Source organism: Lithobates pipiens, unplaced genomic scaffold (genome assembly GCF_037356315.1).
Source record: "Lithobates pipiens isolate NorthernLeopardFrog02 unplaced genomic scaffold, aLitPip1_a1.2 Scaffold_10, whole genome shotgun sequence".
Classification (NCBI taxonomy): Eukaryota; Metazoa; Chordata; class Amphibia; order Anura; family Ranidae; genus Lithobates; species Lithobates pipiens.
The window spans coordinates 159,278,122-159,303,418 of NW_027507686.1; the positions used below are offsets into that span (position 1 = coordinate 159,278,122).

Sequence of the window (25,297 nt, forward strand, 5' to 3'; positions counted from 1 at the left end):
CCGGATAGGTGCTTGCAACGATTGCAAAGAGTTATGCCAGGATGCGTGCTTGCAACGATAGCAAGGAGTTATGGTAGGATACATGGGTAGCCAGGTCGAAAAAGACAGAAGTCCATCCAGTCCAACCACAAATCAAATAAACAAAGTATCGCACAACCCAACATACCCAATTCTACACCCACAGCTGATCCAGAGGAAGGCAAAAAACCCCAGCAGAGCATAGTCCAATTTGCTACAGCAGGGGAAAAAATTCCTTCCTGATCCCTCGAGAGGCAATCGGATTTTTCCCTGGATCAACTTTACCTATACACATAAGTACCCCGTTATATAATGTACATTTAGGAAAGTATCCAGGCTTTCCTAAAGCAATCTATTGAGCTAGCCAGAACTGCCTGCTAGCAATGATTGCAATAAGCTTGTGCCTGGACATCTGCTTGCAATGATTGCAAGAGTTCTATGCTTGAATGAGTGTTTGCAATGATTGCAAGAGGTCCATGCTTGAATGCGTGTTTGCCATGATTGCAAGAGGTCTATGCTCGAATGCGTGCTTGCAACGATTGCAAGAAGTCTATGCTCGAATGCGTGTATGCAACGATTGCAAGAAGTCTATGCTTGTATGCGTGCTTGCAACGATTGCAAGAAGTCTATGCTTGGATGCGTGCTTGCAATGATTGCAAGAAGTCTATACTTGGATGCATGCTTGCAACGATTGCAAGAAGTCTATGCTTGGATGCGTGCTTGCAACGATTGCAAGAAGTCTATGCTTGGATGCGTACTTGCAACGATTGCAAGAAGTCTATGCTTGGATGCGTGTTTTGCAACGATTGCAAGACGTCCATGCTTGAACGCGTGCTTGCAACGACTACAAGAAGTCTGTGCCTGGAACATGTTTGCAATGATTGCAGGGAGCGTATGCTTGGGTGCGTGCTAGCAGTGATTTGCAAGAAGTTGTTTCTTGCATGTGTATGGAATGAATCCGATATGAATCGGTCGACCAAACCGAATCTTGTATGAGCCGATCGCATGAAATTAATCTGACAAAACCCGTTTTAGAGTGTATGAATTTAATCTAATATATAAGAGACTGTGGAGAGTACGGGATGAACCCGGTGCGAATCAATTTGCCGCTGGGGCGACTGGAATTGAAACGGGTTGTAGCGTGTATGAAAATGAAACTGACACAAATCTTTGTAACTATATGTAACAAATCCTGATGGAACCGATCGTAAGATGTATGAAAGAAAACCAAGATGCATTGGATTGTGCGACTATCAGGGGAGTAGTAGTGAGGTGAAGGTTTTAACGAACGAATCGAGACCCTTGGCTGAAATTCGAAGCACGAAGGATCGACTTGGGGGAATGACAGGCAACATGCGAACGATACCTGTAATGCTGACATGACGGGTGCAATGTATTGTTGGTATGAGTGGATTAGACTCAAATGACAAGAGTGTGCAGTGAATGAGTGAAATGTTTGCTGTGACATAGGCTGATTGCGATAACCGACGTTTCAGACGAAAAGTGATGAGATGAACAGTGGAGCATGTAACGAAATGCGACCGAGCCAATTCTGAACAAAACAATTGGAGCACACCGGAACAAATCGGTGCCTCACGGATGCGACTGACTCGAATCGGGCACGGTATATGACGGTCAAATTAATGACATATGTGTTATGACAGAGGCATAAGTCGATCGTGCCGCGACTGCGACTGATGAGGAACCGGACCCTGGAGTATGCACTGAAACTAGGTTAAAGCACTGGGGCACACCGTAACGAATCGGTGCATTACGTATGCAACCGGATTCGAAACGGAGTGCGGTACATGGCGGCGAAATTATTTTGATTGCCATGACAGAGGCACGAATCGATCATGCCGCTGTTGCGACTGACCGTTAACCGTGTACGCTCTGGAGCATGTACTGAAATGTGGCTGAAATACCTGGGGCGCGCCGAGACGAATTAGCGCACGATGCGACTGGATTCGTATCGGAAGCGTGATACGTGACAGTGAACCGATTTCCCATGACAGAGACATGAATCAGAGAACCGAAACCTGCAACCAACAATGAATCCTGACTCTGGAGCATGTACTGAAATGAGGCCGTAACAACTGGGGCACATCGGAACGAATCGGTGCATCATAGATGCGACTAGATTCGAATCGGAGCGCGGTAGGTGACAGTGAAATGAGTGACAAAAGTTTGCCATGACAGAGGCCCGAACCGGTCGTGCCGCGATTGCGACTGACAACGAACGGGACTCTGGAGGATGTACTGAAATGAGGCCGAAATACCTGGGGCCGTCCGGACGAATCGATGCACGGGGATGCGACCGGATTCGAACTGAACGTACTATGTGACCATGAAATGTTTCCCATGATAGAACTGCGAATCGGAGAGGACGCAACCTGCGACCGTCAACGAACGGGCTCTAGAGCATGTACCGAAATGAGGCCAACGCAACTGGGACACGTCGATCAAACCTGTGCGTTTTGAGAAAAGCGACTGGTTTCGATTCGAACGTAATAGGTGAGGTGAAATGACTCCCATGACAGAGACCCGGGTCGTTTTAACAACGAGCGGGCTCTGGAGCATGTACCGAAATGAGGCCGAGCAAGTAGGGGCACACCAGAACGAACCGGCGCATTTATCGAATGCGACTGGATTCGAATCGGAGCGCCGTGCGTGACAGAAATGAGTGAAATGATGAAATGACCTACGTGAGCCAGCTATGGCAGAGGTACGAGAGTCGTTGTGCCATGAGACACGACTGGCAACGATTTTGACTGTGGAACACGGTAACGAGACTATAACAAGTACTAAAACAGTGCAGTTTTTCCTACCAGCAATATCTACCGAAATGACGCCCGTGAAATGAAGGGCACTGCGAAATTAGAGCGTATTGAGTGATAACAACCGGTATCATAACGAACGATTCGATATTTCAGGTTTTAACGACACTAAAAATAGTACAGGAAGGTCAATCGAGACCCTTACCTGCGGCAGACGAGCTGGCGACGTTGTACAGAGCCGGCGACGTTGTACAAAACGAACGGGAAAGAAAACCACGAGAGAGACGTTTTGTCCGAATGGAAACGAAACACGAGCCGTCGGCCTAGTGACGTAGTGCCGCGCAAAACGAACGGGAAAGAAAACCACGAGAGAGACGTTTTGTCCGAATGGAAACGAAACACGAGCCGTCGGCCTAGTGACGTAGTGCCGCGCACCGGAAACCGACAAAGACCACAGGCGAGCGGGCTGGTTAAATACCCTCCGGGCTCCTCCCATAAATTCAGGCCACCATACTGGCCTTCCTACATATATATATATATGTATATATATATATGTATATATATATATATATATATATATATATATATATATACATATATATATATATATATATATACATATATATATATATACATATATATATATATATATATATATATATATATATATATATATATATATATATATATATATATATGTATATATGTATATGTATATATGTATATATGTATATATATATATATATATATATATATATATATATATATATATATATATACACTATATTACCAAATGTATTGGGACCCCTGCCTTTACACGCATGTGAACTTTAATGGCATCTAAGTCTTAATCCATAAGGTTCAATATTGAGTTGGCCCACTATTAATAGCTATAATAACTTTTCTGGGAAGGCTGTTCACAAGGTTTAGGAGTGTGTCTATGGGAGTGTTTAACCATTCTTTATGGACCTTGCTTTTTGCACTGTTCCAAATTATTTGGTGGAGGGGGTGTTATGGTGTAGGGTTGTTTTTCAGGAGTTGGGCTTGGCCCCTTAGTTCCAGTGAAGGTAATTCTTAAGGTGTCAGCATATCAAGACATTTTGGATGATTTCATGCTACCAACTTTGTGAGATGGCCCCTTCCTGGTCCAACATGACTGCACACCAGTGCACAAACAAGGTCTATAAAGATATGGATGAATGAGTTTGAAGGAACTTGACTGGCCTGCACAGGGTATTAAACTCAACCTGATAGAACATCTTTGGGATAAATTAGAGCGGAGACTGCGAGCTAGGTCTTCTGGTCCACATCAGTGCCTGACTTCACAAATTCGCTTCTGGAAGAATGGTCAAATATTCCCATAGACATCCTCCTAGACCTTGTAGACAGCCTTCCCAGAAGAGTTGAAGCTGTTATAGCTGAAAAGGGTGGGCCAACTCAATACTGAACCCTACAGACTAGGGCTGGGATGCCATTAAAGTTTTTGTGCATGTAAAGGAAGGAGTCCCAATACTTTTGGTAATTATTATTAACCACTTGGGATCCGCGCTATTGCCAAATGACGGCATTAGCGCGGACCTACATTTCCGGGACTACGTCTATTGACGTCGTCCCGTGTACGAGCGGCCTGCGCGCCCCCTGAGGGGCGCGCGCGGCGCGCTCTGTGATCGGCGAGTCCATGAGACTCGCCTGATCACCGATCCGTGCAAGGGGTCGATCCCGACCCCTTATCACGTGATCAGCTGTCAGCCAATGACAGCTGATCATGTGATAGAACGGAGCCGGTAATCGGCTATTATTCCTCCTCGCGCTGACAGCGCGAGGAGAAAAAAAAAAAGCCGATCACCGGCGGCCGTGATCGGGACATCAGTCCCGATCACGGCCATCAATACAAGGGACCACCTGCCACCTGCCAGTGCCCACCTGCCTCCCGCAGTGCCATCCTGAAGTAAAAGTAAAAGTAAGTGCCCCCCGTCAGTGCCCATAGTGCCCACAGTGCCACCCACAGTGCCACCCACAGTGCCACCCACAGTGCCCACAATCTGCCTCAAAGGTGCTGCACCCCAGTGCCGCCCATCAGTGCCCAGCAGTGCCGCCCATCAGTGCCCAGCAGTGCCGCCCATCAGTGCCCAGCAGTGCCACCTATCAGAGCCACCTATCAGTGCCACCTATCAGTGCCCATCAGTCCCATCTATCTGTGGTACCTATCAGTGCCCATCCGTGCCACCCATCCGTGCCACTTATCCGTGCCACCCATCCGTGCCATCTTATCTGTGCCCATCTTTGCCCATCAGTGCCGCCTTATCTGTGCCCATCGGTGCCGCCTTATCTGTGCCTATTAGTGCCGCCTTAACTATGCCTATCAGTGCCCACCAGTGCAGCCTATCAGTGCCCACCAATGCAGCCTATCAGTGCCCACCAATGCAGCCCATCAGTGCCCACCAATGCAGCCTATCAGTGCCGCCTAATCAGCGCACTTCAATGAAGGAGAAAAATGACCCGTTTGCAAAATTTTATAACAAACTATTAAAACATGATTTTTTTTTTTTTGCATCTTTTTTTGTTTGTTTAGCAAAAAATAAAACTCCGAGCTGTAACTAAATACCACCAAAAGAAAGCTCTATTTGTGGGAAAAAAATGATAAAAATTTCATTTGGTTACAGTGTTGTATGCCCGCGCAATTGTCATTCAAAGTGCATCAGCGCTGAAAGCTGAAAATTGGTCTGGGACTGAGGGGGGTTTAAGTGCCCAGTAAGCAAGTGGTTAAACAGGATTTATATAGCGCCAACTGTTTAGGCAGCGCTTTAAAACCTGAGGGTAGACAGTGCAAATACAATACACTTTAATACAGTAGGAATCAGAGGGCCCTGTAACTATTCTTGTAGTTGAGATATTGTTATTTTCCTTGTAGTTGAACAATTGTTTTCATAGATTAATTGTGATGTACTCTACATTGACCTTTTGCATGAAGTTTTCAGCTATGTCACTGATATAATTAAGTGATGTAATGCTTAGGCCAAGCCTAATAGCTTCTCAAAAAGCCAGTAAATCTAGTTTACACACTGGTTTATACAAAGAAGCAAGACATAGTATTTACAGATAGACAAACACAAGATTCAAGAGCTCATAAAGTAGAATAAATTACAGATATTTATTTGTGAATGTAGATGATAACATTTTCCTACATGTAACAGTATTCTTTTTTCAAAGCTTAGAATGCTAAACATAGAATAAGATGCTATACATAGAATGATAACAAATATAAATGTCAAATACCTATATCAAGTTTTGCGCATGTCTCCATTTATTGTCAATTACAGTTGAATCAGTTTTTTTTCAAAAGAGAAGGTATACAATGTTTGCGTACAGTATATTTCTTTGATTTGGTATTATCATAACAAAAAGATAACACTTGTGAAAGTTTTTATTTTACATTTTTTTGTATGATAAATATGTAATATTGCATATAAATACTTCATTGTTACAGTTACAACCAATACATAGACCATTAGGCTCCTTTTCACACATTTGTCAAACCAATCTTAGCTGCTTTACTAGAAAAAAAAACTGTTGTTTGCAAAGCTAAATAGCTCAAACTCATATTTACTCACAAAATAGAATGATGTTGATTACTAAAAGAGTAGAGACTGTTAACTTGGCTTAGGGGATAAGGTGAGGCACTGTTTATTTCAATCATAGAATCATGTACAAGAAGAAATCGTGTTATTTTTGATGCTTGGACAGTTAAAGTGAATGCAGCTACACTTTATTCACCAAGATTAAAGGATATTTTAGACTCTAGTACCTGGTAGCAGAGCTTAAAATGATGAGGAAGGCCTCTCTTACACCTCAGATTTGGTGCCCCTGGTAGTGTGAACAGAAGGTGCAGGAGTGCAGAGTGACACAAGTGCCTGTAGGTCTTGCTAGCAGCAGAAGGGGTATCAATGCCAGGCAGAAGAGGTCGTCAGTAGACATCAGTGCAGCAGATGGGCTGGTAGGCAGCTGGAGGATGGCAGACTGAAGCAGGCTGCTACTGGTGACAGTGGGTGAGGTATGCGCTAGTAGCAGACTGTAGAACTGCAGGTACAGCAGGATAAGACAGGAAGCAGGGTCAGGCAAGCCGGGTGATACACTGGCAGGACAGATCAGGTACAGAGGAGCAGGCAATAGCGTGGTCTGGGTACAAGTTGGGTCAGGAGCCAATCAGTGCAAGAGAAAGCCAATGCAGCAGACAGAAGTGGAGATCAAGGATAAGCCATGGTCAGTGCACACAGAGTTCAGAGAGTGGTCAGACAAGCCAGGTCAGCAACAGGAATCAGGTTACAGGATAACAGGAACACAGGATGCAGGGAAGACTGAAAGACAAAGCAGCACTGATCCTGAGCATTGGCTGGGTTTAAATAGCATGTTTGGCACCAACATCTGTTACAGGTACACAGGTGCACGTGTGCTCATGCGCATATTTATTAGCCAGTGCCCAATTCTTGCAAGCATAAAAAGGAACATGTTTCAGCCTGTGTACAAAAGAAGAACTTCCCTTACCGCAGTATAATGTTTCACCTAGACGGGGAGAGATCTGAATGAAAATACCTGATGCTGGCCCCCCCCTTTTAGGAAACTCATAATACTCTAGGAGTGTAGTGTCCTTGTATAGGAAAATTATTATCTATAGTAAATATTTAAACATAATATGAATATTGATCAACAATAAAGTTTCCTTGTACGTTCTCAAAGTGGTGTTGGCAGAAGATATAACACTTTGTATTGTACACACAGACATTAAAACTGGCAGTTTTTGAAAAAGACTTCTACATAGAGATACAAATAAATAAAATAACCATATACTCAAGGCTGTCTTTAATGAGAAATAGTAGCAATATAAAAATAACAAAATAAACACAAAATCTATTTTCCCTTTATGATTCCTCAAAGCTTCTTACCCAGTTTCAGCTAAAGCAGGGGTCTCCGAACTCGCTAAACAAAGTGCCAGTTTACTGTCCCTCAGGCTTTAGGGGGGCTGAACTGTGGCCAGTGGGAGTAGAAAATGCCTTGGTGTCAGTGCCCCATCATTGGTGTTAATGGGAGGAATAGCACCCCAATGTTGATATCAATCAGAAGAATAGTACCCTATTGATGGTGTCAGTAGTAGGAATGGTGCTCCATCTTTGTTGTAAGTTGGTGGAATAGTAACTCAAGGGCCAGATAAAGGCAAACAAATGGCCACATTTGGTCCCTGGGCCATAGTTTGGAGACCACTGAATTATAGCATTGTTTCCAGTCTCTCTTTTGGTTCTTTGCTTCTAATGGTTTTTAGCACTCGCATTCTTTTAGTGATTTTCTAAACCCCCTTTCCATCTCAGGTTATTCCTATGTAAAGGACTTTTACTTTGATGATTGTTGTTTTCACAGTACAATTAATAAGACTATAAAGGAGGAATGTATAGTTGATACCAAATATCCTTTCAAGCACATTTATATGACACTTATTGTGCTATTTATCAACAGGTAATTTGTTAATGAAATTTGATAAATTTTCTCAAAATAAAAAAAACATGATTTTTTTTTTTTTTTTTTGCAAGTTTGGATAAGGGAAGTCAATAGAGCTTCTCTTCATTCACTGAGCTAAAGGAAAATCTCTTTGCAAAGTTAAAATTCCCCTGCAAAGTAGACGGCCCATTTGCCTTTAGTAAATCAACCCCTCTGAGGCCAGCCAATCAAATTATTGCCTCGCTCACACAACAATAATACTGCTACAACTACAATAAATACATCTACTCTGACACTTTATTTACATACCTCAAATACATATCTATCCATGTCTAATTACAGTATATGGTATAGGTTGAATCATTCATATTTTGTATTGGTCTATAACTGAAATATTACAAAGGGTGCATCCTGTATTAACTGATTATTTGTAAAGATAAAATGTTATGCAAGTTTAGAATAATTATAATGTAAAATTATCACTATTATATGTATAATACATGCATAATACATATAATCAGTTAAAAATGTATATCAGTATTATAAATTTGATCAACAACCATTATAGGATTTGCCCTTAGGTTTCTGTGCCAGTCAATGCATCCCTAAACACAAGCAATTGCATTGTGTTACAGATTGTTGTCAGACTTCCAATCTATGCTAAACTGATCTGTGCTAATCTACAATGTAGAGAATTACAGCAATTTTCTTTCCTGTCTAATCACTATTTCTCTCCGTTGAAATGGCCATAGATGGATTGGAATTTGGCCAGTTTAGCAGAGACCGGACAATATTTAATCAATCAATGCCCATTCCTGCTCGACAGAAGTTGATCTAACGGTCAACTTTTGTCAAATAGGACTTTTCGAAAATTACCAATTGATCAGGGGCTGCAGCCAATCTGCTACATTTGCTGATCATAATACCATAGCACAGAGGGGGAGAATGCCTCCACACACCTCGCTTGTGTGGACGGGGAATCTGTTTTTTTTTTTTTGATCAGCATGTTCACTCATCAGAAAAGTGATCCATCTACTGTCAGCCTTGGTTAGTAAGTTTTAACCTCCCTGGCAGTATGATTATTTCAGATTTTAGGTGCTGAAAGCGGTACCATTATTTTGCATGGAAATTTGGCGTTTTATATTGTAGGCCTGTAATTCTTAGGAATAACTCACTTAAATCTGTCCAAACCAGAGTCTAGTAGACATACCGGGTATGATAAAGTTTGATAGATTTCATAAATTATAATAAACAATTATAAATAATTATACCAAATAATAATATAATAATAATAAAAATGATTCAATAATGTAATCAAATCAAAAACACAGAAATGTGCTTAATCGCAGAATTGTCACTGTCATTACTTTTCAGTATTTGATGACGGATCTCCCCACAAATCGCTATCGCTCAATTCTGCGAGTGATTCTAATTTATTATCGCTGTTTTCTAGCTGGTCTAAAACCATTTTTGATGTAAAGGGACAGTTTTGGTTGCTATTGACTAGGGATGAGCTTCGTGTTCGAGTCGAACATACGTTCGACTCGAACATTGGCTGTTCGGCCGTTCGGCGAATTCCGAACGTTTGGGCCGTTCGCGTCAAAATTCGAGTGACGCGCGCGCGGACCACAATGCACTGCGGTGGCGCAGTGCATTGCTGCCCCATGATTGGCCAAGCATGCACTGTGACCCCGCATGCTTGGCCAATCGCAGCGCCGGCAGCGAGGAGAGCCATGATTGGCCACAGGCATCCTGCTCCGTCAAATGACGGAGTGATCACTTGGAAACAAACCGGCGTCATGTTATGACGCCTGTTCCTCCCTCCCCTCTCTGTACCGATCGGTACAGCGGAGGGGAAAGAGATCGGTGTCAGCAGCGATGTGGGCTGCATCTGCAGTGCCCACATCGCTGCTCACCGAATTTAACCCCTCAATTCCCTGCCAATACTCTGCAATACCAGTGCATACTCTGCAGTACCCTGCCATTACTGTGCAGTACCCCGCCATTACTCTGCAGTGCAGTACCCTGCCATTACTCTGCAGTGCAGTACCCTGCCATTACTCTGCAGTACCCCCCATTACTCTGCAGTAACCCCCATTACTCTGCAGTACCCCCCAATACTCTGCAGTACCCGCCATTACTCTGCAGTAGCCGCCATTACTCTGCAGTACCCCCAATACTCTGCAGTACCCTGCCATTACTCTGTAGTACCCCCCAATACTCTGCAGTACCCTGCTATTACTCTGTAGTACCCCGCCAATACCCCGCCAATACTCTGTAATACCCTGCCATAAATTGCCATAACCATAAAATTAAAATTAAAGCGCCCATGTCCCCATGTGCTCGCATGTGCCACACATGTGAGGTATCGCCGAGAATGTTAGAGCGAGAGCAATAATTCTAGTCCTAGACCTCCTCTGCAACTCAAAACATGTAACCAGTAAAAAAAAAATTAAAGCGTCGCCTATGGGGATTTTTTAAGTAGCGACGTTTGGCGCCATTCCACGGGCATGTGCAATTTTGAAGAGTGACATGTTTGATATCTATTTACTCAGCATAACTTCATCTTTCACTTTATGCAAACATTGGGCTAACAAGTGGTTAATAATAGAGCTTGCAGTCAGTAGTGTTAGGAGATAGTGCGTGCTGTCTGCGTGCTCTGTACCCAGTACATACCGCTATAATATAGGGCAGGCCCCTACTTTCAAACATCCAACTTACAAACATCTCCTACTTGCAAACGCAAGGAGACAGCAGCAAGTGAGATGAAAAAAGATGGACGACAAAACAAATTATACAGGGGTGATAACCCTTCCCTATGTTTTCCAAAAAGCTTAAAGATATTTTTTTGACTGGAGCTACACTTTAAAAATGTACCGGTTGAAAATGACAAACAGATTCAACTTAACACAACAAACCTACACAGTCCCTGTCTTGTTTGCACCGCCTGTATACTGCTGTTCTGAGTATATAGGGCCTGGGGGCCACACGCATTTCCTTTTTTTAATATGGGTACGGGGTTCCCCTTAATATGCGTACAAGACCCAAATAGGCTGGTAATGGGCAGGGAGGGCTACCCATGCCATGTTTCTCAATGATTTTCAACCATATTGCAGGAACCAGATATAACATTAAAACCGCAAGCAGTTTTAAATGGTGTTATTTCCGTTTAATGTCATTTTGTGCAGGGACTGTTCTAAACACGGGAAACACGTGGCACTTCACAGGCATACTACAGACACCCCCCAGGCACCATATTTAAAGGAATATTTCACTCTTTTTTTTTCACTTTAATCGTCATTAAAATCAGTGCTCCCGCCAAAACGGCAGTTTTTAAAACTTTTTTTTGCAGTGACCCATGTCCCCTGAGGCAGGAGGCAGGTCCCCAAACCCTTTTTAGGACACTATCTTGCATATTAGCCGTTAAAATGAGCACTTTCCAATTCGAACGTTCGAGTCCCATAGACTTCAATGGGGTTCTAACGTTCGTCCCGAACGCGGGGGTCGTTCGCAAGTTCTGGTGCGAACCGAACCGGGGGGTGTTCGGCTCATCCCTACTATGGACAATCTCCAGTTTCCAGGCATAAAGAACAGTTTTTATAATATAAAATGCATGCAGGACACTGGAGAAACAACTAGGGACAAAGGGGATGTGAAATAATTACATACAGCAATGTAATCTGTAAGATTACATTATACTGTATGTAATGGGTGTGTTTTACTTTTCAAATTTGGCGCCGTTCTCCATCCCCGTGCGTCGCAATGCTCGCAGGGAATGGAGCCCGGCGATGTGATGAATCGAGTGGAGGACGAGTGGAGGACGAGTCGCTCACAGTGCAGGGTGACATCGCTGGATCCAGGGGACAAGGTAAGTCAACTCATCCTGGATTCAGCGATGCGATCCCGATTCTGGCTCAGGGTTACCGCTTTTGGTTCTGAATTTTCACCCGGAGCCAGACTTGGGAATACCGCCAGGGGGGTTAATCATCACATAGTTACATAGTTACATAGTTAGTCAGGTTGAAAAAAGACACAAGTCCATCCAGTTCAACCACAAAAAAAAAAAAATAATAATAATAATAATGTCATACAATCCCATATATCCAATTCTATACCCACAGTTGATCCAGAGGAAGGCAAAAAATGCCAGCAGAGCATGATCCAATTTGCTAAAGCAGGGGAAAAAATTTCTCCAGTTCCCCGATATCCTTTTTGAGAACTGGTGGCCAAAACTGAACTGCATATTCCAGATGAGGTCTTACTAATGATTTGAACAGGGGCAAAATGATACCTCTCTCTCTGGAGTCCATACCTCTCTTAATACAAGAAAGGACTTTGCTTGCTTTGGAAACCGCAGCTTGGCATTGCATGCTATTATTTTTTTTGAAAATTTATTTTTATTGAACAGTTTTTAAACACATACAGAACATACAAAGGGTCCCAGAAACCCCAGTCCCCCCCCCCCGTGACTGGGATCGGCACCGAAAGTACCGATTGTATAACTTGCGTCACTCCCCTCCAGAACTCCTCAATCTGCGGACACTGCCAAAACACATGATCAAAGTCAGCTCGGTCGGCTGTACAACGCCAACACCCCCCGGCACCCGTACCATACTTTCTGGCCAATCTGGCTGGGGTGTAATATACTCTATGCAGGATTTTAAACTGGATAAGTCTGTCTCTAGCTGATGATCTACCAAAACCCCCAGAGCCTTCTCCACTATGGTTTCCCCCAGTTGTACTCCCCCTAGCATGTATGATGCATGCATATTCTTAGCCCCCAAGTGCATAACTTTACATTTCTCAACATTAAACCTCATCTGCCACATAGTCGCCCAATTAGACAGAGCATTGAGGTCGGCTTGTCACCTCATTAAGCTGGAAACAGTTGGGTCAGGGAACTGCCATCTAATATCTGGGAGCACTTTGACTGCTTTTATGTTAGACATTGTTGCATTACAACTTGTACAGGTTACTATCTTTATACTGTTGCTCTTGATGTAGACATTTAATGAGTTATGTTATAGTTACAATTTTCTTTGTTAATTTTAATGGTTTTTGTACTAAGGAGACCTGTAAAGTTCTGTATAGGACTATTGCATTCCCTTCAAAAGTCTTGTATTCAGTGGCGGCTGGTGCACAATATCTTTTTTGGGAGGGGGCATAAAAGCAACACCACCACCCTCCCTCCTGTGTGAGACAGACGGGAAGGCGATAACCCCTCCCCCCTCTTGGGAGATGGATGGGAAGGCAGTGATCCCCCCCCCCACTGGAGATGGAGAGGAAGGGGGCGATTGTTCCGTGGCCATTGCTTCTCCTCCTGGCCGAACAGAAAGTAAGTCATGAGACCCACTTCCTGATTGGCTGGGAGGAGAATCAGGAAGACAATAGAGAATATTAATTCGCTATTGTCACACAACTGGGTCGGCTCAGTGCTCAGTACCCTTTTTTGAAGCCAATTAGAGCCTCAGGCTCTAATCCTGTGCTTAAAAAAAAGAAAAACATTGAAATCCGTGCGTCCGGCAACCTGCATGTAGATTAGGGGCCGTGCACAGGGATTAGGGGGGCAGAGCCCCTGCGCCCCTTATGAGAGGGCCACCACTGCTTGTATTCATTGGATGACATCCATTATATGTGACATGTAAGCTGTGGCTAAATTTAATGGTAGATTACAGAATGAATCTAAAAATAGCTCGGATGGCAGAAATTTACTTAAGAATATACAAAGGAATTATTGCAATTGTGGGTTCTGAATAAATGAACAAGTGATAATTTATTAACAGCATGTAATAATTTATTCAAGACCTTTGAGTGTAGTAACTTCTCGATATATACACGTTATACATTTAAAATACATTACATGAACATATCTCTCTTCTGGCAGGCTTCATCTTCAACAGTCAAGAGACTGCTCTAATTCACAGCAGACTGCACATATTCCACTATTCCCCAGTTTTCTGAGGCTCACAGATCATTCTGTCTGTTCTTAAGAGCCATCAATATGTAATTCCTTAGGCAATAGTTTATTGAAAAAAAACAAAACAAAAAAAAAAAACAGAACTGGGTCCTAAAAGTTCTTTATATTAATCAGAATTACTTAGTTGTATCTTATTTAATTCAGTTTCATGTGTTCCAATATACAAACATATAATGAGAATGGTTATGCAAGAGAAAATGTCATACAGTAAATAAATGCATTCGGGAACTTGGTGGGCCATCGCTGCTTATATAGGAGATTAGTGGGTTGGAAAAATTGAACCAGTATGCTATAGCTCTTTGATGATATGGCAGATGTAAGCCAATGCCACGTCGCATTACCTACAGAAATTAACAGATAGCTCACAGGAAAATCACTGGACTTTAAAGGTACCTGCTGTTTAAAAATATATCTTTGGAGGGATAAAAAGGTTTTAAAAGAAATTAACCATTATTATTTTTGGCTATCACTGTGGAAAAGCCTAGGGCTGAAAAAAAAAAAAATCTCGGATAATTCTGAGATATCAGAATTCTAAAATAATTTCTTAAACTACTGAGATAATATCTTACAGCTGAATGAGATAATATTACATAAAATTCTGTTTAATAAAATTATGTAAAATATCTAAAATATTAACTCTGAGATAAGAGGCTGATTTACTAAAGGATTTGAGAATGTTCACACAAAAATAGTTTGACACCATGGGGTTGATTTACTAAAGGCAAATCCACTTTGCACTACAAGTACACTGAAAGTGCACTTGAAAGTGCATGTGCAGTGTACTTGGAAGTGCAGTTGCTGTAGATCTGAGGGGGACATGCAAGGAAAATAAAAAACGGCATTTTAGCTTGCACATGATTGGATGATAAAATCAGCAGAGCTTCCCCTCATTTCAGATCTTCCCCTCAGATCTACAGCCACTGCACTTGTAGTGCAGAGTGGATTGCCTTTAGTAAATCAACCCCTATGTTTACTTATTTCATCTGCAAATGTCTGAATAATTAAAGCAAATATTCACACAATATATGGTGAAAATCTTCTTAAAACCTTTAGTAATTCAGCCTTATTTTATCAAGAATATGATATAAAGAGGCTGATTTACTAAAGAATTTGAGAGTGTTCACACAATAAAATGTGTGACGATTCACTTCAGTTATTCAATTCCGGATTGCTTATTAAATGTGCACATGATTAGATAGTTGTGAATATTCTCAAATTCTTTAGTAAATTAGCTTAAAAATGCTAGAATGTTTATCTTAGAATTTTGACATAGTGAAACTTCATTTCTAAAGGAGAATATTCTTCCTTTATCACTCCAAGCACCCAACCATGCACAAAGTAAAGTAAATACACATTTTCTTTTCACATGATCAGATGATTGAATGCAGTTTAATTAAGCTACGTGAAGAATAAATAGCTTTAGTAAATCTACTTCTGCTTAAAAAATCTGCCATATTACATGACTTTTTACCTGACCCATGGCTCAAATGCCAGCGAATAACCAACATTTTCTCCTTTTATCCATTTAAGACATCTTTATGGTAATATGAACAAAAATGGGAATTATGAAAAATTAAACAATTATGAGTAGATACATGAAAATACAAGGTCTTGCTGATAACCAGCAGCACCTAAATTAAAAAACACCTACTCAATGGTGCCTAAAATATAGCTTTGTGGGAAAAGATTGAAAACATGCTTACCTTGGACCAAGCATCTGCCCACTTCCTGGAGGTATTGGTGGTATTGGTGACATCTTTGGGCATCACCATTACCTAGGAAAGTTGGGTGCTTGAACGCACCCCAGCAAGGCTTCACAAATACACACAGTGCCATTTTTATATGAAAAATAATATCTTTGTATCGCAGATTATAATGAGTAGTCCCTATTAACCAAAGTTGATAATGTTGATCCACGATATATTATTATTATTATACACGATTTATATAGCGCCAACAGTTTACGCAGCGCTTTACAATGTATGGGGGGGGGGGGGGACAGCACAATTACAGTACAGTTCAATACAAAAGGTACAGGAGGGCCCGGCTCGTAGAGCTTACATTCTAAAGGGAGGGGGTGGTGGTACAAAAGGTAATAGCTGCAGAGAATGATTTGATGGGGGTAATGGATATATGTTTATGCTCTTGTGTATGATCATATCTTGAGTATTCTAAATATATGATTTTATGTTATTTATTGAGCCAGAGAGGTGCTGTGTTTGTTTGTTTTTTATGGATGATTTTGTTTAATTTAATTTGATTTAATTTATGTAAGTCAATGTATACAATAGAGAGCTTCCTATCGGGTTGCCCACAATGATTTATATTTGTTATTGTATTTAAAAAAGAATGTTTGTTATTGTATTTAAAAAAATGTTTAACAGAAAAAAGAAAAATAATAAGCCATATTACTGCAGAAGAAATAAAGTGATAAATGAATAGCTTTCCCAGAAAACACAGTTTGACAAAATGTTCACTATACTGCCAATCATGTCATATTTATTTTAAATGCAGATTTTTTTAGTTTAAAACCGGCTTATCTCTTAACTGTCCCTATGTCAATAACTGTCTCTAAATCATAAGTACCTCCTAGCATCTGACCCTTGTACACCTGACCCTTTAACAATAAAACTAATCCTTAAAGGAGTTATAGTGTCAGAAGGTTTTTTAATCTTAATGCATTCTATGTATTAAGATAAAATGCCTTCTGTTTGTAGCAGCCTTCCCAGAACCCCCTAATACTTACCTGAGTCGCATCTCTGTCCAGTGATGTCCACAAGTCCCTCAGCCCTCTGGGACTCCCCCTTCTGATTGGCTGAGACACAGCAGCCGTGCCATTGGCTCCCACATTTGTCAATCAAAGTCAGTTAGCCAATCAGGAGAGAGAAAGGGGGCGGGGCTGAGCAGCAGCTTCGTGTCTGAATGGACACACAGAGCTGCAGCTCAGCTCGGGTGCCTTCATAGCAAGCTGCCTGCTGTGGGGGCACTCAACATGAGGGAGGGGTCAGGAGCAGCCAAGAGGGACCCGAGAAGAGAAGAATCCGGGCTGCTCTGTGCAAAACAACTGCACAGCGCAGGTAAGTATAACATGTTTGTTATTTTTTTTATTAACGACTTAAAGTGATTGTAAAGTCTCATTTAAAAAATTAAATAAAATAACAAACATGTTATACTTACCTCCTTTGTGCAGTGGTTTTGCAAAGGGCAGCCTGGATTCTCCTCTTCTTGGGTCCCTCTACACTGCTCTTGGGCCCTCGCCCCTGTCCAGTGGCCCCACAGCAAGCAACTTGTTATGGAGACACCCGAGCCGAGTCACAGCTCTGTGTGCCCTTTCAGACATGGAGCCCAGGACCCGCCCCCTCTCTCTACAGATTGACAGCCATTGGAGCCAATGATGCCGCTGCTGTGTCTCAGCCAATCAGGAGGAGAGCCCAGGATGGCTAAGACACTCATAGACATTGCTGGAGAGAGATGGGGCTCAGTTAAGTAATTAGGGGGTGCTGGGGAGGCTGCTACACAAAGAAGGTTTTTATCGTTATGCATAAAATAATGCATTCTGCCTTTACAACTCCTAATTCCCCCTACCAACACCTAATTACTAAACTATTATTAAAATCGGAACCCTTAACACTTACCCTTACCCATCTCTATGCTATAGCCCATAAAGCTTAATTTTCCAGAAACAGAGAACCATTTATTTTAATATACACCTCAAAAACAATGTAGGATATTAATATACTTTGTGTGCTCCAAATGGCCTTGCAAACCCATTTATCAATTTGTAAAAGTATCAGTGACATCATCACTATGCTGCACAAAGCATGTGCGGAGAGCAGAGCTGTCGGAGGGGCCCAATAGGCTCCACCCACTATAGGCTGCCTGCAGAAAACGACAGAAGGGGGCGGATACAGGACCACTTAACCAGCACAAGGAGAGAGGGAGTGTCAGTGACTTGGTTACAGGAAACTTCTGCCCAGAGGCCAAAATTTATGCTGTATTACTGTACACACCTGAAAGAAATACACAAATCAAACACGGATTCAAGTAAGAATACACATGACTCCTATCACGGGACAATAGTTCAGCTTTTACTCTCAACCTGACCTGTTATGTAAAGCGGTATTAAACACAAAGCCAAAAATGTGGTATTGCAGCTTACTAATCCTTTGGTGCAGTGGCTGCATTAGTGTTCTTTTTTTAGGTTTTTCCCCTCTGTCTTCACCTGGTTATCTGCTCAGTAACACACCTCCTATATTAGAGTGCCTACGCTCTGGATGAAGGAGAATAGGGGGCACCTTGTGCCCCCATGTACTGTCAGATTAAGACATACTAAAAAATTGAAGCAGAACTTCAGCTAACACTTTTTAAGCAGTCACAAAAAAAATGTTTTTTTCTTTTTGTGATAAAGGTTTTACATATATAATGAAAGCTGATCATTGTAAGCACTTTTGTCCCAATCCTGTAACTGCTGCAGACAGCTTTCATTGTTTAAAAACAGCAGATGTACTAGTCAGATCACCGGGTGAAACTTAGCAAAAAAAAAAGCCTAAAACAGAAAACGAATGCAGCCATAACATCTAAGAATTGGTAAGCTGCAATATAATAAATGTTTGAATTTGCGTTTAATAATGTTTTAACAACTAACCTCCTCCCTAACCCCCCCCCCCCCCCCCCCCCCGCTGATTATTTTTGTGTATGGGAACCCCCCTAGAGTGTTGGGAATATATCTGAGGGGGACTTTAAGGATTTTATTTGTTGGTTTTTCACTGTAAACTGGCAATAAGTATCTGTAGGTTATAAAAAAAAAACAATATGAACAGCATAGAAGATATTTGGAGCTCCTTAACTCCACACTTAAAAGTAAAAAAGTAGCAAAATATAAAAAAACATTCCAGTGTACGGCATATCTTTACCAGATTTTGCATATGTTTTGTAAAACTATAAAATGTTATTCAATTCTATCTCACAATATACCCATATATATATATATATATATATATATATATATATATATATATATATATATATATATATATATATATGTTGCCGATCTCACAATATACCCATATATATATATATATATATATATATATATATATATATATATATATATATGAATTATTTTGTTTAACCAATGTATTACAATGTCACTCTATAAAATACTAATGAAATAATCAATTTCAGACAGAGTGGTCTCGGTTTGGGCAGTACCATGGCACGTCTGGGTGGAATTGTGGCTCCTCTAGTGAAGATGCTGGGTGAATTCTATCCTTTCTTACCATTGGTCATATATGGAGGTGCACCAATTCTTTCTGGACTACTAGTATATTTCTTACCTGAAACAGTTAACAAACCACTGCCAGACACCATTGAAGAGGTGGAAGAAGGGTAAGTACAGTGTTAATGTTTTCACATACTATGAATTTAGGATTATTCTTTCCATAGCTATATTTAGTCCAAAAATCTGCAACACTGTGAATGGAAGATTATAGATTACCCAGAATTAGAGAGAAAACTCACAATGGTAAGGAAAAAGAACAATTAAATGTAAATGTAACTGAATAACATTTAATTTGCTTAAGCACTAGGAACCATAAGCAAAACCATTTTTATTTTTACTTTCAAAGAGTTTATTAAGGATTTTACAAAGTAATAATATAAGCATCAATACAAAAGTACCACCAACAGCAGAACAAAATAAAAAAACAAGTGCAATACGTAAAATATTAATACCCACATTATCGATCTCAGAAATAAAAGTAACAGCAGGTTATGCAGGGATCAATGTTCAATCACTTGAAGCACCAGGAAGACAATACATACCCAGTGAAGCCTACCCCAGGATCAAAATGCAGGGCTTGTCCGATGCTAGATTATTAGGCTCCCGGATATACAGTAGAAGGAAGATAGAGGAACAGATGAAGAACTGGAAAAGAAAAAGAATAAAGCAGGGGTGTAGAGGTCCTAATCAATGTCAGGGGGAATAAAGTATTCCCCAAATCAAAAAATAAAATATACTAACGCACCAGAGAGACAGGCATATAGGTTGCCCACGGCTCCCAGATCTGTTCAAATTTTTGGACTGTATCCTTCAAGATGCTAACAATATTCTCATGCAACATGGTCCAGGTGACTTATTTCCTAGCCTGTCCTAGGGATGCAGGAGGTTATTTCCAGGATTTAGCAAGAGTCATCTTGGCCCCTAACAAAATAAAGAAAATTAAACATTGCAAGCATTTAGGTAATCTAGGCACAGGGGCATTGAGAAGTGCTATACGTGGAGTCTTGGGGAACTGAATGTCCTGTTATTCTATGAATCAGGGCAAAAATGCCGTTCCAAAAGCTACGGATTCTAGGGCATTCCCACCAGATATGGCACATTGTCCCCAACATCTGACAGCATCAAAAACACAAAGGCGACACAGAAGGGTACATTTTGGCCAGCTGAGTTGGCACTAAGTACCAATGGGTGAGCACCTCTAAATTTCCCTCTATCAAGGCAATATTCAAAATATCCTTATATGACCTTAGGAAACAATTATGCCATAACTATGTGTCCCTTTCCTTGCCCAGATCAGTATCCCAGTTCATGTAAGGGAGTCTAGAAGGAGAGCCCAGTAGTAGCTCATAAACCAGGGAGATACACCCATACTGATCTGCATCCTGTCCACCATTTTTCATATGGAGTCACTTGATCATGGTCCAGCTTAACTGGAGGGATTGTAAAAAATGCAAAAAAAAAAAAACAGAAATGCTCCAACTGAGGCATTTCAAGAACCTCCGTACTATGATGGAGCGTAAAAGGTCCACTGTGGGTGATAAACTGCCCAATTCTGTACAGACCCTTGTCTAACCACCACTTAAAAGCCGTAATGTTCTGCCCTGGAGGGAAATCCGGGTTATTAAACAAATGAGCTTATGAGCAGAAAGGAGAGACCAAGTCACTGTTAGAGCAGAGCTTATCCCACAGCGCCACTGAATGGAAAAGAGTAGGATCCAGGAAGGGAGGCCAGAGCCTAGGGGGTCACCACAAAAGGTAGTCCAATATGAAGCCTGTAGTCACCATTCTCTCCATATGTATCCAGTCTGGTTTAGCATATCGAGAGTATACTACTAATCCCGATCGGAGATTCCGACAGAATGTGTCCGATCGGAGCGTTTTGTCGGATATTCCGACTGTGTGTGGTCTGCATCGGACTGTTTCCATCGGAATATCCGTCGGACCAAATTTTCCAACTTGCCGGAAATATATTCCGACAAAATGCTCCGATCGGACATACTCCAATCATGTGTAGAGAATTCCGATTGGACAAAGTGCCACGCATGCTCAGATCAAATTCCTACATCAAAGCTATTGGCTACTAGCCTAAACATAGTCCCGTCGTAACGAAATAACGTCATCACGTTCTGAACGATCGGATTTTCCGACAACTTCATCCGACCGTCTGTATGCAATAGTTTCGGACAAAATCCGTCGGACAAAATCCGTCGGACAAAATCCGTCGGACAAAATCCGACGGACAAAATCCGACAGATTTGGTTGTCGGAATCTCCGATCGCGTATACAAGGGCTTAGAGTTGTGTGAGGTGAGCCACCTGAAAGTACCTAAATAGGTCAGGCAACTCCAACCCTCCCTGAGGCTTTGATTAAAATAGAATTTTCAACCATTTTTATTTTTTAACCTCCCTGGCGGTATTAGTTCTGGTTTTAGGTGCTGAAAGCGGTACAATTATTTTGCATGAAAATTTGGCGTTTTTTATTGTAGTCCTGTAATTTTTAGGAATAACTCTCTTAAATCTGTTCAAACAAGAGTCTAACAGACATCCTGGGTATGATAAAGTTTATAATATAATAAATAATAATAAAAATTATTCAATAATGTAATCAAATCCAAAAACACTGAAATTTGCTCATTTGCAGAATTGTCGCTGTCATTAGATTTATTGTTTGATGACAAATTTCCCCACAAATCGCTATCGCTCAATTCTGCAAGTGATTATAATTTATTATCGCTGTTTTCTAGTTGGTCTAAAATCACTTTTGACATAAAGGGACACTTTTTGGTTGCTATGGACAATCTCCAAATTCCAGGCAGAAAAAACAGTATTTATAATATAAAAGTGCATGCAGGGCACTGCACAGACCACTAAGTACAAAGGGGGTTTGTAATTTTTTTATACAGTACTGTAATCTGTAAGATTACAGTACTGTGTGTGTTTTGTGTGTTTTTAATTTTTTTAATTTGGCGCCGATCTCCGCTCCCTTGCGCTGTAACGTCGCAAGGAACGGAGCTCTGCGGCATTCGGGCAATGTGTGAATCGAGCGGAGGACAGCTCGATCACACAGTGCGGAGGACATCGCTGGATCCAGGGGACAAGGTAAGTAACTTCTCCCTGTGTCCAGCGATGCGATCCCGAGTCTGGCTCGGGGTTACCGCTTATGGTACTGAAATCCCAACCCGAGTCAGACTCAGGATTACCGCTAGGGTGGTTAATAAAATACTTGTTTTCACATTTTTCATCATCTGTTATATCTTAGCCCTTGTACACACTGTCGGAGCTTCTGACGGAATGTGTCCGATCGGACCGTATTGTCAGATAATCCGACTGTGTGTGGTCTCCATCGGACTGTTTCTGTCGGAATATTATTATTATTTTACAGGATTTATATAGCGCCGACAGTTTACGCAGCGCTTTACAACATTGGGGTACACATTACAATACAATACAATTCAAGACAAGGGGAATCAGAGGGCCCTGCTCGTTAGAGCTTACAATCTAGGAGATATCCGACGGACCAAGTTTTCTAACTTGTCTATAAAATTTTCTGACAACATGCTCTGATCGGACATACTCCGATCATGTGTAGCCTACTCCGACGGACAAAGTGCCATGCATGCTCAGAATAAATTCCTAGACCAAAGCTATTGGCTACTAGTCTGAACGTAGTCCCGTCGTAACGAAATAACGTCATCACGTTATGTACAATCGGATTTTCCGACAACTTTGTCCGACCGTGTGTACGCAACAGTTTCGGACAAAATCCAACGGATTTGGTTGTCAGAATGTCCGACCATGTGTACAAGGGCTAAGTGTTGCTGATTTCCTGCACTTTCATTGCTATTATTTCCTGTATAGATGCATGCACTCTAATGATAGCTGCACTGTATTTCTCAGGGTGAATTGACGACAGAGAACCATGTCCTGCATTGCCGCTAGCAATAATCACATGAAAAACTTGGCAAGACAGTTGTACCCAAGTTGATTGAGCGATCTACTTGGGTACATTCCGCCTATTCATACATGGTTCAAATCTCGGCCAGTTCCTGCTGTGGTACTGGCTGCGATTTCAATGATTTATGGTCGGCTTAGGCTCTGAGCTAGACTTACAAAGCACATTTGCCTTTAGTAAATCCACCCCAATGTGTTTTCAAATGACCAGTTGTAGTCTCCATTAGAAGCCCTTGTGGCATTGTGATAATGCGGGAACATAACAGGAAGACGGGACAGGAAGTGCCTAAACAATGACATTCATGATAAGATCACCCAGTATTTTTTCATAAAAGCTGCAGATTTAAAATATAGAAATTACTTTTAAAATCACAGTGTTGCATGTTAAAGCTTGTATGAAATGTTAGCTATTGGGTTTACATATACTGTACTTTAAATGCCATGTAGCATCGGAAATAGATTCTTAAAAAATTATATGTTACCAGATTTAAAGGGACATAAAAAACACTTAGAACTGTAAATGGGTGGATCACATATTTCATATTATTTAAAATATCATGTTTTTGTTAATACAGGAAAAAATCCCCAGCGAAAAGGGAGAAAAAGGAGATTGTACCTTTACAGACAGTGAAACCCAACCCCGTGCGTGAGGTTGTATGACATCAGAAGTGGTATCAAAGTTTGACAACCTCCAGGAATGCCTTAATTTACTTACCCAAAGTCTTAGGTGGGTTCACAAGATGTAGTCAGCAACAGCAGCAAGAACACTGTAGGAAGACAGAGGAGCTACGTGAAGTAGCAGGTCACTATGTCATATGTCTCTACAGTCAATTCTTCCCTTCTGGAAGTGCGGTATAGGTACTGCATTTTGGAAAAATGTTGGTACCTCAACCAAGTCACCCTAAGCCTTTAATCAAACCTATACTTCCATGAACTATGTAAAGCTTGTTGTAGTAATAATGTTGTCACAGGTACAGAGCAACATCTCGCAGCAGGACATCGATCAACTGTCCTGGAATCCTCTTCATGTTGTTGAAATGCTTATAGTTCAATGATGATTGTCAAAAGCTTTCATGGGCTCAGGAAGAATATGTAGAGGCTCACAAGCCTGCTTGTTGGCCCACGGGCATGCAGCTGAGGCTACGACTAAGCTTGGAGCTTGGAGCAGCTGTATTAAATCCAATAGTAGTTGGTTCTACTAATATACACAGCAATGCCATAGTTTGTACATGTTACATGCAAAGAATGAAACATAAGGTATACTGCTTATCATGAGCTGTGTGAGGGTATGTAAGAAATATAATCCATGCATTGCACACATCACTGCTCACATCCAAAGCCGGCACTTTCTGAAGGATAAAAAGACTGGCATGCATGCTGTAGATGAGAATGTACAAAGAATCAGTTCCTTTTGTCAGCTCTTTATCCCTCTTCATTTTCTGTGCATTAAAACATTAAAACATCCCTGTATCTTTTATTTTTATTTTTTATAAATAAACATCCTTGTTATTAAATATTCGGGCATAAAAAAGAGAAACATAGGACTGCCCCATAGTGTTTATGATTAAAAACCTACTAAATGTATATAATTAATTAGATACATTAAAGATTGTGAAGCAGTGCACCAATGGCATTAGCATTAACTAGCAGTTTCAGCAATGCAATATGAAATGACAGAGACATTTTTCAACTTTATTTTTTTGTATGTCTGGTCAAATTCATTGCTCAATATTAATTTTCTCTGAGTGGATTCTGTTGGTATTTAATCTTTTAAAGCTTTTACACATGCATATCTAAAGGCTGTATA

General features: G+C 41.2%; 1 protein-coding gene across 4 annotated transcripts in view; it reads left to right on the forward strand.

The window, feature by feature from the left end:
* The window catches only part of SLC22A6 (solute carrier family 22 member 6), a 118,848-nt gene extending 93,894 nt beyond the window's left edge, over positions 1-24,954 (forward strand). For 3 of the 4 annotated variants that reach the window (XM_077458528.1, XM_077458521.1, XM_077458536.1), the window contains exons 10-11: positions 19,444-19,647; positions 24,066-24,954. In XM_077458528.1, coding sequence (XP_077314654.1) covers positions 19,444-19,647; positions 24,066-24,150 — 289 coding nt within the window. In that variant the 3' untranslated portion in view covers positions 24,151-24,954. Of the gene's footprint in view, positions 1-17,449; positions 17,670-19,443; positions 19,648-24,065 lie in introns of those variants that run through there. The other variant, XM_077458544.1, reaches the window with a different exon arrangement.
* Positions 24,955-25,297: the final 343 nt, after the last annotated feature.